This window comes from Symphalangus syndactylus, chromosome 3 (assembly GCF_028878055.3).
Source record: "Symphalangus syndactylus isolate Jambi chromosome 3, NHGRI_mSymSyn1-v2.1_pri, whole genome shotgun sequence".
Classification (NCBI taxonomy): Eukaryota; Metazoa; Chordata; class Mammalia; order Primates; family Hylobatidae; genus Symphalangus; species Symphalangus syndactylus.
This window is the reverse complement of record NC_072425.2, coordinates 118,600,873-118,616,415: the sequence shown is the minus strand read 5'-3', so window position 1 is coordinate 118,616,415 and position 15,543 is coordinate 118,600,873. Positions and strand designations below refer to the sequence as shown.

The 15,543-nt window shown below is 39.6% G+C and overlaps 1 protein-coding gene across 7 annotated transcripts in view; it reads left to right on the top strand.

Moving 5' to 3' along the window:
• The first annotated feature begins 3,985 nt into the window (after positions 1–3,985).
• TRPC6 (transient receptor potential cation channel subfamily C member 6) overlaps positions 3,986–15,543 on the top strand; it is a 150,407-nt gene continuing 138,849 nt past the window's right edge. For 3 of the 7 annotated variants that reach the window (XM_063636447.1, XM_063636451.1, XM_055272878.2), the window contains exon 1: positions 4,269–4,850. In XM_063636447.1, coding sequence (XP_063492517.1) covers positions 4,681–4,850 — 170 coding nt within the window. In that variant the 5' untranslated portion in view covers positions 4,269–4,680. Of the gene's footprint in view, positions 4,851–4,871; positions 5,011–15,543 lie in introns of those variants that run through there. The other 4 variants (XM_055272877.2, XM_063636446.1, XM_063636448.1 and 1 more) reach the window with 4 other exon arrangements.

Sequence of the window (15,543 nt, the reverse complement as noted above, 5' to 3'; positions counted from 1 at the left end):
ACCTTAGTGTTCACTTAATTTTCAATAAGTATATTAATTTTCCTTGTAGTATATGTGGAAAATTGAGGTCCAGGTTGTATTCGAACATGTCCAGTGAAAGAAAACAAAAACAAAAACAAGACAAAAACCAGCAAAAACAAAACAAAACAAAAAACCAAAAGCAGCTCAGTCCATTCTTGATATGTCTTCATTTACTAAACTTGGGTGACATTGATCTATAAATCAACAATCTTTTCAATCGTCTTCTATTTATGAATCACTCCTTTGTTACCCAGTTCTTATTTTTCAGTCGTGCTGTCAAACATATCACATAATGCTCTTGGTAAACAGTTTGCTAAAAATGTCCCAATAATTCTATCAAAAGAGATATTAACTTGTTCTCTAAGTGAAACCATATTAATCACAAGTGCTTACAAAATAAGCATATGATAATGTTAGAATTTTGGACAACATCTATGTCAAGCTCAATTAGAGCAAAAATGAAATTAGCAATCTGTAGATTGTTCTATTTGTTTCTGATGGTTAATAACATTTTAGCTGCAAGAGAGATACTAAATGTAAATTATTATAATCCCTTTATTTTAAAAATTAAGAAATTGAGGTTCAAAGATATAGTAGCACCTGCTCAGATTTTACTCAAACTGGAGTTTGCAGAGCACTTTCATTCATAGAGAATCAGCAGCCCCTCTGAAGCTTCTGAGGTGTTTCTGGTTTTACCCGGTTGATTCTACATGTGATAGGAGTCAGGGCTCAGGGTTTCCATGCTTTAAAATATCCCGATGAAATCATGACTAAACTTTCATCTGTACTTCTGGCCAGCCAACCCCAAACTGCATTTCCTAGAGAGACTCCTATGTTAGTGGTTTTCCATCAGCAACAGCAACTCACAAACTGCAGCTTTGTGTAACTTTTGAGCTTCTTGAGTCATTAAGCATTTAATGTTTTCTCAACCTTTTGCTCCTAGTGGCAATTTCTTTTCCTTTCCCTTTGGGCTCCTTGCCTGAGACTTCCTAGAGCAGCGGTTCCCAACCCCCAGGCTATGGACTGCTATCTGTCTGTGGCCTATTAGGATCTGGGCCACACAGCAGGAGGTGAGCAGTGGGCAAGCCAGCGAAGCTTCACCTGTGTTTAGTATTTACAGCTTTTTCCCATCACTTGCATTACCGCTTGAGCTTTGCCTCCTGTGAGATCAGCAGAGGCATTAGATTCTCCTAGGAGCATGAACCCTGTTGTGAACTGTGCATGTGAGGAATCTAGGTTATGTGCTCCTTGTAAGAATCTAATGCCTGATAATCTGTCAGTGTCTCCCATCACCCCCAGATGGGACCATCTAGTTGCTGGAAAACAAGCTCAGGGATCCTATCAAGTCTACATTATGGTGAGTTGTATAATTATTTCATTATATATAACAATGTAATTATAATAGAAATAAAGTGCACAATAAATTTAATATACTTAAATAATCTCCAAACCATCCATCCTACCCCACAGGTCCGTGGAAAAATTGTCTTCCACGAAACCAGTCCCTGGTGCCAAAAAAGTTGGGGACCACTCTTCTAGAGGACAACCGTTTTTCTTTACTCATTTTTCTCCTATCAGCTTTTCAAAACACTGTGTTATATTATATGTATAATATATATATACATTATATATATTACACACATGTATATATGTAAAATATCTGTTTTTGTAAAATCAAGCTATTAATCAAACAGTGCAGATGTATATAACGAGGCAAAGGTCCTCTCTCATTAACATCTCTTCCTCCACCCAGAGACACATAACTCACCTTCATCCTCACATCTCAGAATTAATGACTGAGTGTTTTCTTTTATTTCAATAGCATAAACATACTACATAAACATACATAACCTATAATTGCATAGCAATTTCCAACTCTGTAAGAACTATCAGTCCTGCGCTCACTCAACATTTTTTAACTTTAAAAACTGTTGTTTCTTTGTTCACTCAGCTTTCTTCATGACTCCAGATCTACTCAATACTTCCATACTTGATTCAAAAATATATTATTTAATTGTATTTTGTCTTTTTTTTTTAATTGGTTTCACCATGTTTTTAATGTAAAGTGATAAAACTGCATAGATAACTATACAATGTGGAAAGTTAGAGATTGAGGCATAATTGTATACCAGCTTACTGATGAAAAAACTGAGGCAGAGAGAGATTTAATGACCTCTGTGAAATCATGTAACTTCAGTTAGGGAAGTGGCCGAAATAAAAATCCAGGCTTTGAGACTTCTGACCTAATGATTCCACTTCATCATGTCATAAGTTCTTTCAGAATCTTCTAACATTTGTACACCACCTTATTCCTTCTGGGTACTCAATAAATGACTGGGCTTGTTGGTCTAGTACTCACTATAATTAAAAAAAAAAAAAACACGGAGAAAAACATGTCTTATCTTACCACATGATAAATTGATGTCAGAATAAAAGTTTACTGTAGTAATTTTTTCAGTGTGAAGGTTGTTACCTGTGAATGAAAAACAGTGTAACAACAGCAAAATAAATTGTCTCTATTTTTGTTTTTTTTCTTTTTACATGAAAGGTTAACACTTCAACTGACACTACAAGTGTTTAACTCACAAGTGGCTTTAACTCACAGAATTTGAATTGGGTAGAAAACCTTTGAATACTACTTTTCCCATGAATGTTTTCCCCATACTTGGTGTTGCCAAAGAGATTACCTTGGCACTGTTTTAACTAAACATTTATTGATTAATTCATTCAAGCATCAAAGCTAATGAATACTTACAGATAGCAGTTGCCACAAACAAATTTTAGGCAGAATATCTTATTGCTAGGTATAGTAACTAGAAAATTATAAGAATTTTAAATCATGGCTGCACATGTTGAAAGATCAAAAAGGAAGGCTCTTAAATCAGAAAGAACAGACTTCAGAATGATCCAGGGTTGTTTGTTTCCCCAGGGAAAATGTTCTTTTCCAAGGCCAAGAGCATTTTCTTATTTTTTCTATATTCCTTCCATCCATCCATCCCTCCACCCACTCACCCACCCATGCATTCATGCATGCACCCTGCACACCTGTGTCAAATACAAAGCTGGATCCTCAGGACACAGTGGTTTCTGCTCTCTCTTTCAGTTCTAAATTTAAAGGCAAACTCAGAAGTTTCTAAATGTGTGAGCTCTTTTCCCCTCTATCAGATCGATTGCTTTTTCCCACACTTCCAACATTCATTTTGTTGTCCACCTGTTCATGGGAACCAAAGGCACCTTTGCAGACAGATTTCAGTCTGGCTTTCTTTCATCCAATTGCAATGGGCCTCTGATCTTTTCATGGCTGGCTGCTTGCCATGCATGTCTCAACTTCACTAGCACCTCCTTAGAGGGGCCTCTTTTAACCATCTCATCTGAAGTAGTCATTCACCAGCTGCCATCACATCAACCTGTTTTATTTTCATTGTAGCATTTGTCCTTGATATTTTTTCATTTGCTTATTTAATTGGTCCGCCTTTCTGCCATGAAAGCTCTATGAGGGCAGACAGGTGCCTCATCTGCTTGTTTGCCTCCGAATTCTGGATTTGAAACGCAGTTGGCATTCATTAAGTATTTGTTGACTTAATGAATGGTTCTTAATTGGCTACTACTGCTTAAAGGTCTACAAATACTGATTCATCCTTGTTGACAAGTTTTTACTTCTCACACGTATGCATATTAATCAGAATTTAAAACTAAGTCTTAAAAATAAAAACAGCTTGGAAACGTGGGAAACATCTGGCAGAGAAATCATTCTTCCATTCGCAGTGATGGAAGGAAAATTTTTTCTCTGAAGTAAGCAGGTTGTTGGCCTCTTCATCGGTATCATTGGAAAATGCTTGCCTATTTTTGTTGGTTTTTTCAGGAACTGGGAACATCTGGCGTTGGGAACATAGAACGTTGTTCATTTTTAAAGCAGAGTCATAATAACTTTATGAGTTGAGAGTAAGAGAGAAAATGCCCAAAGAAAATGAAGGCAGTCTGGAGAAAGAAGAGGCTCGTGTCCCTTTTAAGGAACAGGTTTCTTTAGCTCTTCCAGAGTGGTTCTTAAAGGAAGCTTCCTAGAAAGTCCGCAGTTGGTATCCTTACTAAATAAGCCAACTAAACAGTAGAGGGGAAAAAAAGAGTGCGTGTCTGGCTCCTCCTAGTTCAGGCTCATACCACCTCCTGAAAGTTGTGGCTACAGGACAGGCTTTGGCTGCTTTCTAGAACGTCGCTCGGATCCCTTTAAAGGTGGGGATCTTGACGGAGAATGCCGGGGGATGAAGGCGGGAGCTGAGGGCTGTAGAGTCTCTGTTGACATAGTAACTCTTCAGCGCTGTCTCCCTTGCTCTCCGCTCTTACGCTTCGCAACCACCAGCGGCCCCGCCTGTGCCCTCTCTGCCCGGGAGCCCCGGACGCATCCTCGCGGGGTCTTCTTGGCCTGACCTGCTCAGGTCAAGGTCCTCTTTGCACCCCCTTAAGTGGCGACATCTCCCCGGGCCAGTGGGCGAGCCACTTGCGGTGGGCGTCTGCACCCCCTGCCTCATCGCCGTCCCCTGGGCACCGGTCTGCCCAGGACCAGTTCGGCCGCTGACGCGGGCCCTCCGCACCGGGTCCCCGCTGGAACTGCCCACTCGGCTCCCCCGGGAGCGGGGCCCAGGCCAGTCGGGCGTTCCCGCCATGAGCCAGAGCCCGGCGTTCGGGCCCCGGAGGGGCAGTTCTCCCCGGGGCGCTGTCGGAGCCGGTGCGCGGCGCAACGAGAGCCAGGACTATCTGCTAATGGACTCGGAGCTGGGAGAAGACGGCTGCCCCCAAGCCCCTCTGCATTGCTACGGCTACTACCCCTGCTTGTGAGTGCCGGCGACGCGGGGCGGATCGGGCGCGGGCTGCGCGGAGGGAGGTTGTGCGCTCGCAGGAGTGGCCGAGTGCGGTCCGCGCGCGTTCTGAACCCGCGTGTGTACCTCCTAGGACGGTGCTGGGAGGTCCGCGAGAGCCAGGGCTGGGACCTGAGTGAGTGGAGGGGCGCTCGGGGAGTGGGGAGGCGGGGGTGTCTAGGTTTGCTCCTCGTAGGTACGCATGGATATGTTTGCCCACGAGAGTGAGACCGCATAGTACCAACACCATTGCAGGTGATCAGATGGGTGGTCGATTTCTCCAGACCCCTTCATCTTGTGCTCTCCAAGAGACAGGATCGCCACGTAACAGGCGTGATCTGAACAGGGGGCTGATTCAGATGTGCGCCCGGGTGACTCTTAGCCTATGTGGGAGAGATGACTAGAACTCCAAGGGTTGGAGCCGCCTGAGTGCTGGGTGCGCCCGGCAGTCTCCACGCTTGGCTTAGCGTTTCGGGCTGAGCGCTCAGGTCCTTGGACCGTGGGACAGCCAAAGTTAGACCAGGACCTATCCCCGGGCCTGGGGCCTTGGAGTGAAGACAGAAATAGAACCAATAGGCCTCTCCACCGGCGGCGCGAAGCTTTTTACCAGGGGCGTCTGGGGAGACGAGCTTGTTAGGGACTGGGAGACTCACGGGCTATAGAAGTGAGGGCGTCGGGGTCGTTTGTTGGGCTGTGGGTAACTACAAGCTTTTGTTTATGAATCTAGGGTTTTTTTTTTTTTTTTTTTTTTTTTTAGCTGGGTGGGTGGCGGGAGGGGAGGTAGGTAGTAAGCAGAGTGGACTCCGGAAGAAAAGACTCCGCTTCCCCGACACCGCTGTGACCACATGTGCAGCGGGCAGATAGCATTTCTGTCCCATTGCCCCTTTGGGTGATTGGGTAGTCAAGTTTCCTGACTTGTCACATCTACCCGCAAGCGGTTTCCCGAGGTTCTCAGCTCTATAAACAGCTTTAGTTGGAGGAAGGATTCCTCCCCATAGGCGCCTGGCAGACCCTCTTGATAGATGGGTGCTGTGTCAGGGCTGCCCAGTCTCAAGGCCTGCTGTGGTGCCCTTTTGAAGTAAGAGGTGAGCCCCAGTGAAGGGAGCATCTAATTTTTCTCAAAGATAGAGGAAAATAGTTGGAACTGGTTTCATTCATCTGTGTGCTGTGCAAGTTAAGAGCATTTACAATTATGTATATATTTTCCTTTTTAAAAGTTCAAGACATAATTCTCATACCATCTAATTCCCCCATTTAAGTTGTACAATGCACTATTGTTTAATATATCCATAAAGTTGTACAGCCACCACTAATATCTAATTCCAGGACAATTTCATCATCCCTCAAAGAAATCTTACACTTGATGTATTAAGTTAGAAGATATTTTTATGTCTCATAGTACAGACTTTTCCAACTTTAATGGCTAGCATACAAATCATCTGGAAATCTTGTTAGAGTGCAGATTTTGAGAAGGCAGGTCTTAGGTACAGCCCAAGATTCTCCATTTCTGACATCCCTCAGATGATGACAAGGTTGCTAGCCCATGGACCACCCTCTGAATAGCAAGGTGATATATGACAAGAAGAAACAGGAATAGAAAGAAAAATAAATAAATCTTGGATATTCTGAAATGCTGCTATTTTAAAATTTACTTTGAAGGTGTAAGTTTAAGACGTAGATGGAATTTTTATTGGCTTAAACTTAAGATCTCTGATGTCTGAGGGTTATAGGTTCGGCAACAATACCTCCTGGCTAAACCAGGTGACTAAAAATTTATATGGCTTTTTAAAAATTAGACTGTTCCATGAACAAAACGTTTTTTCATTCTATTATCCCTGTAATCACTTGTCGCTGTGTCTGTCAAAAAACGATTTGATTAAAAACCTTGTGGTTATATATCAGTAGTGAGAGAGACTAAATAAAGTATTAATTCCAAGTTATCCTGAAAACTCTTCCCAGTGCTTTCTTCAAATGTGGCTTACTGCCTAATTTGTCTAATTCTTGTTATTACGTTTTTTAGCTACAGGTTCTCACTATGTTACCCGGCTGTCCTCAACATGCAGTATTTAGTGAATATGTATTTTTCTCCCTTAGTTCAAGAATCCTGGACTATTCTTAATAAATAGAGCTGAGCAGCAGAGTGATGAACAGAAATATTTTAATGTGCTTCAATTCATAACATCCACCTTCTGCATGATGTCAGAGGTACTATAATACAAGTAAGAGTGAGCCATACTCTAGAATTTGAGTTTGGTTTTATAGGAATCTATTATTTCCAAAAGGTTCTATAGTTACATTTCATCCACTGTTTTCTCTGACAAGGTTTTAAGTTTTTCCAGTTGAATAATCAACTAACAGAAAAATTTTAACCAAGAAACAAAAGTACTTCACACCTATGATGTATGAGAAAGAGCTAAAGAAAATTACTCCCTCTGGTAGAGTACAAATCAACTCTTCCATATGCTTTTGACTTGTGATTTATACAATTTCATTTTTTGTTCAGAGTGGGAGGTGTATCATTTCTGAAAGTGGCAATCACTAGTACATTTTAGATATGAATATTGCCATTTCTCAAATCATTGAGATCTTCCCTTATAAAATCCCAAGTCTTTGTAAGTTGTCATTTCTGTGAAATACATTCTATGACTCTTGCCAAAAATTTCTGTTTCATAGTTTTCTTATTTAAAAAGATTTTTTACATATATTTATGGAGATTTTACTACTGAGAATTGTGGTAAATTATCTTATTTGTGAGCAATTATGTGCAATAAGGCCTTAATAGTTAAAGTAGTAATAAGTTGAAATGGTGTTTAGAAGAAAATGACTCAGATTTTCTCTTTATTTAACTTTCAATAGCAAATCAATTAATATTCTCTATTGTGATCAATTTGTAATGGTGATTAGCAAGAAAGGCCCATGTCCTGCCAAAGTCCCAGGAGGCATTTCAGATTTCCTTTATTTAGAACTTTAAAGATATGTTTACAGTTCTTCACTTCTGAACTTGGGGAAGAATCCCAGACATTTAAAAAAGTTAAGCATTTCTAAAATCTCAGGATCTGAAAACATAGTCCAACTAAACTTTCTGCTTGGGAAGGAGTAATTGATTGATTATGAATAATGAAACAGTAAACTGTAAACTAAAGCACTGGCAATGCAGCTGACTGAGACAATCTGAAAAATTGATGGTTACAGACACCTAGCAGTACTGGATAAAAGATTTTAAATGATTTTAAAACATCTCCCAATTTTGTGAAAAATAAAAGGGTAATCTACCATGTGCTAAGAACAAAGACATTAAAAGCGAGTACAGATTGTGAAGTGATGATGTGGTTGTCCTGTGAGTTATGCGTCCCAGTGACCAAGGAGCATGGAATCTAATGTCCATATGAGACAGAAAGAAGGTAAACTCTTGGTGCCAGATGAGGCAGAGAGCTGGAACTGAGATACCCTTGTGCCTGCATAAAGCCATTAAATAAAAATGTAGGCTAGAAATATATGCCCACCAACATACAGTGAGAACAGGAAACTTTAATAGTAGGAAGAAAAGAACACTCCCCCTTGAGAATATCTTTTTGGGGTTTTTGTTTTTATACCCTACCTAACTAGCCTAGAAATTTTCAACATGGAAAATACTCCTGAGGCTCCTATAAGACTAAAACACAAAATCATTATGAAAGACTAGTATCAAGCATCTAGACTGCCTAGGCTTTTCAAGAAGAAAGCAAGTCCTGCTAAAGATACGCTTGCTATAATGAATAACAAAACACACAAGGAAAAAATCGACCAAGAGTGAGAGTCAGTGGACCATGGACTCAATCAACCGTGAGTGAGTCGATATAAGACATGCAGTAGTGAGTGGATTTTTTTAAAAAGTTGAGATAAAACAACAACATGAAAAAGAATATTTAAAAGTACGTATAAATGGTGACAATATAAAAGAATAAATCAAACCTTAAGAAAAAAATGACATTTTTAAAGAAAAGGACAAATAGAACATCTATAAGTAACAAATACAATTCTTAAAAAAATTCAATGGAAGGGTTAAATGCAGATTAGAGCATAATTGATGATAATACCCAAAATGCAGAGACATAAAAAATATTTTATATGAACATTGTTAAGAGTAATGGAGCTAGAAGGTAAGAGTTCCAGGAAAAGAAAACATATAGAAGTGGGAGAGGCAACACTTGAATAGATAATGGGTGAGGATTTTCCAGAAATAATGAATTTTCATGCTTATGAAGTATACCAATGTTAGTGTAAAACATAAAAATAAACCCATTTAAACATATCATTTAAATTGCAGAACACCAAAGACAAGAAGAAATACTAAAAATTAATCAAAACATAGAGATTGAATGACAGAGTTTTAAAATTCAAAGTATTTACAGTGGAAATGCACTCATAATATATTTTGATATTACCTTGGTTAAAGAATGTATAGCTTGTAAGAACGATGGCTTTTCCATTACATAAAAGGTTTACTCTCTAGTTATTAATGGAGTCAGTGCTCCACTGCTGATAAGGTCTCTGATGGATATGTACTAAATATTTTTTTTTTTTTTTTTTTTTTTTTGAGACGGAGTCTCGCTCTGTCGCCCAGGCTGGAGTGCAGTGGCGCAATCTCGGCTCACTGCAAGCTCCGCCTCCTGGGTTCACGGCATTCTCCTGCCTCAGCCTCTCCGAGTAGCTGGGACTACAGGCGCCCGCCACCACGCCCGGCTAATTTTTTTGTATTTTTAGTAGAGACGGGGTTTCACCGTGGTCTCGATCTCCTGACCTCGTGATCCGCCTGCCTCGGCCTCCCAAAGTGCTGGGATTACAAGCGTGAGCCACCGCGCCCGGCCTGTACTAAATATTTTTAAAAGGTGACTTATTGCATCACAGTCTTAGAGGAAACTCAAAGTGATTCTTAATTCTATCCTCTATTTCATATGAAAAAACAAAAAGTGACTTTTATAAAATGGGTCACAGATCCTTTAAAAATTTTATTGACTTCAAGAGGGTTTTGGATGACCTGAACCCCATTTATGAATGCAAGATCCAGAGTTTGAATTCCCAGTTTAAGAAAGGTAATGTAATGTTAGAGACCACAAGTAAAATCCCCCACATATTGCTTTCTTTTCTCCAGGCAAAAAAAAAAAGTTAGTATTGAACACATTGATAATAAGGGAATGAAAAAATTCAGACTGTAGGCTAGAGAATCTTTCCTGATATTACTTGCCAATAGGGTAACTAGTCTCTTAAAGAAGTTTAAGATTGAAGAACATGGACTCAGGCCTATGCATCATATTAAATTATCATATCCTTGTTATCTCTCCCTCGTTTTTGGCAACCATGTTCATTGAAACATCTGTTACACATTTTTACACTTATTTGTTCACATGTCCTTTTCCTCTTACTAGAATGTAAGCCACAGGAAGTGGGTCTGTCCTTCATCCCCCATACTTAACACAGTGCCTGGCAAAGAGAAGGTGCCATTTAATCTATTCTTCAACAAAGAGATTTCCTTCTTCTCAATATTTATTCTATTAAGAAATAAAATGATGCCCGCTACTTTAATAAAATAGCATCTGGATCAGCTAAGTTGGGCAGAAGAGTGAATGTGCATATCAGAAGAGACACCTATATCTTATATTCCAGCTGTCTGTCACAAAGACTCATCTTTCAGGGGATCTTTCACCAATCACTACTGCCACCAGCATACTACTCTTCTTTTAGCTCTCTAGCCTGAGGCTCTTTCCTTAACGTTCTCTCTGCACACCTGAGGTGAGGCTATATCTTTACCAAAGAGAATTAATAAAAAGGGAAAAACTCCTGGCTGGCTATAACTGCTCTTCCAGCTCATTTATAGAGTCTCCTAGGGACTGACCCTTGCCTGGCCCCAAGTGTCATCTATTTGTCAGTGAGTGTTTTGCTTTCCCTCTGCAGACCATGCTCAATCAATCTAGTCCTCAGTCCTAGCCCAGACTGAAGAATGACTGCCTCCCCACCTCCCGCCACAACCTTTTTCTTTGGTGTAATATCTATTTTCCAAACTTTATTTCTTTTTAAAATTCTCCGCCTTTCCTAGATGATTGACATTAGATAGGTCTACTCCTTTAAGCAAAGATACCACCACTGACACACAGAGGTGTGGCTTTACTCTCTGACCCCAAAGGGGCAGTCACATCAGAACATGACAGTCCAGCAGCAGTACAAGGTATTTCCAAATAAAATTAAAGGGCTGATTTTCTTAACAAGACATTTATTGAATGATAAGTGAAATCAATAAAAGAACATGTGTGATACAATGATTTCTTATACATATGTAGTGGTTTAGAACGCAGAAAGAATCCTATAATCTATTATACCCTTTGAAATAGCATCTATAACCATAAAGCCAAGACCTAGACTTTGATGAAAGATTTGCAGTGTGGAAGCTTGCTCTTCCAGGGGGAAAAGCACATGTAAAAACCACCTTCGAATCTGGCTCCCCTTCTATTAGGAGTAATCATCTCCCCCAACCACTTGGATTAATGGTGGGTCTCATAGCTGATGACTTTGAAGCTCTGTGTGCTGCATGGAAATGACCTGTTTTGTGCTGAAACCTCCCCTGGCTTGAAGTAATCAACTCCACTGGTAACATATTATTATCGTGAAACATTTTTAGGATGCCAGCATTGTAGATTGTGGAATGATTGCCAGATGTGCTTAAAAGTCCACATTTATTCTGTAACAAAATGTTTGCCTCCAGGAAGACATTGCATAATTTTTTTCTCTAGACAGTTATGCTCCTTGAGTTGTAAGAAGTAACTTCATAAGGCAATTCATCTTAAAGAGGGTAAAAGTCATAAAAGGAAAACATTTTCTTGAGTCCATTCTTATTTTTCTCCCTCTTTCACAAAAAATGCCAAATATAATTGGTTCCAGTTGGATAAAATTACCGTGTGTGATTGCTCTTTGTTTAGGAATCTTCTGATGGCTTTCAATACATTCAGAAGTGCTTATCCATATGCCAAATTTCAATTAAACTTTGGCATCTAAAATTTGGTATGCTGCTCAAGAGGCTTTAAGCCATTGGAACTGATCGAATTACAGTTCTTATAGAATCTCTGTTTAGAGCAGAATACAGAAATGAGTGTTACACATACTCAAACAACCTATATGATTGCAGCATAACTGTTCTCCACCTAATTCAGCTCTCAGCCATGACAAAGAGGAGAAATGATATTAACTAGAATTATATACAGTTTAATGTAAGTTGCTATTTCTGTGGAGGACTAATCCAAAATATTTATATATATTTGGGGCAACTAAGATTTTTTGAATACCTATTCTGTAGCAGGTTCTTTTCTAGTTGTCATACAAATGTAATTTGATCTTCAGAGCATCTACTCAGCTATTTTTAGCATCTGTTTTATAAAGAACAATGCTGAAATTTAGAAATGTTAAACAATGTGCAGAAAGTTACACAGCCAGTAGGTTGTTGTCAAGTGGGCAAAACCCAATATATTTGGGGCTGGAACACGGGGACCGTGGGGCTGGCAGATTCTCTCAGTATCCCATATCTCAGTCCTCTATTCTCTCAGTATTCAGCCAGGCACAGCTGGATACAGGTGGATTATGCTCTTCAAAAGCGCACTCACCCCCATTCCTTCTCTTCTCCCTTTTCATAGGAATTTGGAGAGCCACACGTTGGCTCTGATCTACTGAACCAACATTCCTTGTGCTGTGCTCATTATATCTAAGTTATATCCTGGGTGCGGGCAGAAGACTGGAAGAAAAGGGCATAAATAGCAGTAATAAGTATGTTTAACTCCCACTTTCTCTTTCTGTTGAAATTTTAGCCATCTTTGAAGGTCAAGCTTTATATCTCTCTTCTTTCATTAATTCATTAATCTATTCATTCATCTCTGTTGATTTTATATGATTATGTCCAGCAAGAATAGAAATAATAGCTAGATTTATTAGTGACTTCTGTATACTAGGCCCTTCTCCAAGTGCCTTGTAGGTGTTAACTCATTTAATCCTTATCGCAAACCTATGAGATATGCATTTTTATAATCCTCACTTTACTGATAAGAAAAAAGAATCACAGTAAAAAGAAGGTAGGTGACTTGCCAAATGCTACACAGCTAGCAGTTGGCACAAATGGGAAGAAAGAAAGGGAAGAGCAAAGGATTTTGTTTTATCTCTTATTTCAATAAAGAGTGAAACTAGGTTTTGAAAAATCGCCAATCTTTGTCACCCAAGGAAGACTATGAATGGTAACAAAATTGTGTGTCGATTGCTAATGTTACCAAAGATCCACAAACTGATCATGACTAAAGATTGCAAAAGGCAAGGCTTTCTTTTACTTCTCATTGCCATCATGTGGCTAAAACTGCTTCTAAGCTATAATGCAGGTTGTTTTAGAGACATTGACTCACATGACAGTGTGAAACTGGGGATTTAACCATAAGATTTGCATAATTTTTAAAGCATTTACATGGTATTCATCTAAAAATATAAGTTGCCAGGAATCAATTACAGTGTGGATAGTCATGTTAAGATTGACTGCCTATTCAAAGCAGAGTTCATGTTTCAATTGCACCAGCTTTGGTTTGTGACACAAAAAGCATTTTGTCCTGACTTGCAGTAGCACAAAACCTTCAACAAACAAACAAACAAACAAACAAAAAAACTAGGAAGAGTTCTCTTCATGGGAATCGCTAACAAAACTATCTTGAGAGCTAGGAGTCAAAATAAGAATTAGAAATGGCAATTTCTAAAGGTAACTTAAAAATTCTTTTAGGGAGTTAAACTGTTATAGATAAAAATCATTTTTGTTATTACTGAGTTAGCCTTCTTGAAACAGAATTTTGTATAGAGTAGATTGAAGAGTGGCAGAAGCAGCTATAAAAAGCTGATCCTGGGCAGTAAGAAAATCCCCACACTTACCTAGGGGAAGGATTTCTGCAGGAACCCTTTTCTTGGAGGAGCAATCAGGGCCAGACATTGTATTCCATCTGGAAAGATTCTTAATTTATTTCAACAAACATTTGTTTAAGTTCCTTTGGTACATTAAGCACATTTTAGGGTAACCAGTGAATAACATATAGCATGAAGTCTAAGCTTCTATCAATTGTAACCTGCTTTGACATTTTATGTATCTTCAAGAAATAAGCAAAAAGAAGTGTTATCAGTTAAATTATATCTTAGATTTTTATTTTATACCTCTTAAAACAGTTCTTTATACTCAATTAGATATAGATTTGGATCATATATAACTCTTATGCACATAATTAAAAAATTAATTTGTTATGGTATTCCTAAGTTCCTTCACATTTAGGGATGAAGTCTACAGAATCGCATTTCAACTCAAGCTTCAGTGCCCATATTTTTCCACAGGATTGTGCTCTGTGTCAAAAGGACATTGGTGATGAAGGATTTCTTTAAAACAATCTAAAGAATCCATAATAGACCAAAAGCTTTTGGTGCTAGACAATTAAACTGACTTTGCAATTACGTATAAGTAGTGTATTTTGACTAACAGTTCCAGCATGTTGCTAAACAAATCTCGTTCAACTGTTCCTTACGTACTCTCCACCCTTTTCAACACACACACACACACACACACACACACACACACACACGTACGTATTTGTTTCTTAGGCTTGAAAGGAGCTTCACTACTGTTCCCAGGATTTTTTTCAAGCCATGCCATTCATTCTGAAACTCGGGATGCCATTGTTTTTAATGTTGGCACATGCACTGATGATGAAAACTCTGTCATGGTAATGACTGACACTTGACTGACAGTGATTGCAAGAAGGCTTAGATTATAAGACATGTTGTATGTAGAGAAGTTAAAATGGGAGAAATATGTGTCTTAGAATCAATGAAATATGTTCGGTGGGCTAGAGTTACTGTAAATGAGAAAGAAGAGGAAACATGAAAGATTACAAGGCAAACAGTATTGTTTATGATCTGTCCAAAAGCTAAGAAGTTTGGATTTTATTCTCTAGCTGACTTGAAAACACAGTAAGAATATGCCAGGCCCTTGCTTTATTTAGATTAGCTTATTTGATCCTCACAACAAACTTGTGTGGTTAGTAATATTGAAAGGGATGCCGGCAAACTCAAACCACACCGAGTACGGCCAAGAGATCTTGTTTGGAGAGGTTGAGGTCAGGTTGCGCAGGGTAGAGAGAGAGAGAGCTGTTGGGTGGAGTAATTTATAGCCCCCAGGGCTATATGGGCACTGATGATTGGATGGGGGGGGGCCTGAAGGGAGGCAGGCCGACGTAGTGCTGGGTGAAGAAGAACCCGGAACCAGCGCCATCTTTTGGCGCCTTGCGTCACCTAACATTCCTCCCTTTTGTTTCTCTTAGAGGTGGGTGGAGGGGCGTCGTATCTCATCTGGCTACTTCCTGCTGAGTGGGGGCGTTGAGGGGGAGTAAAGAGAGGACTGTTAGGGGCATCTATCAGTAGAATAAGCCTGAGTAGTGTGGCGGCATATGTAAACACCTCTTGGGGTGTGAAGTCCATGAAGGTTCCTCTAACATTGTGATCCATTTGAAGGGTAGCGATGGATTGGCTATGAGTCAGCTGTCCGCATGGAGATCGTTGAGAAATTTGTGGAATCGGTTGGCGGTTGTCATGAGTGGCTTGGGTTAGCAGGTTGTGAGCCCGTCTGTGGAATCTG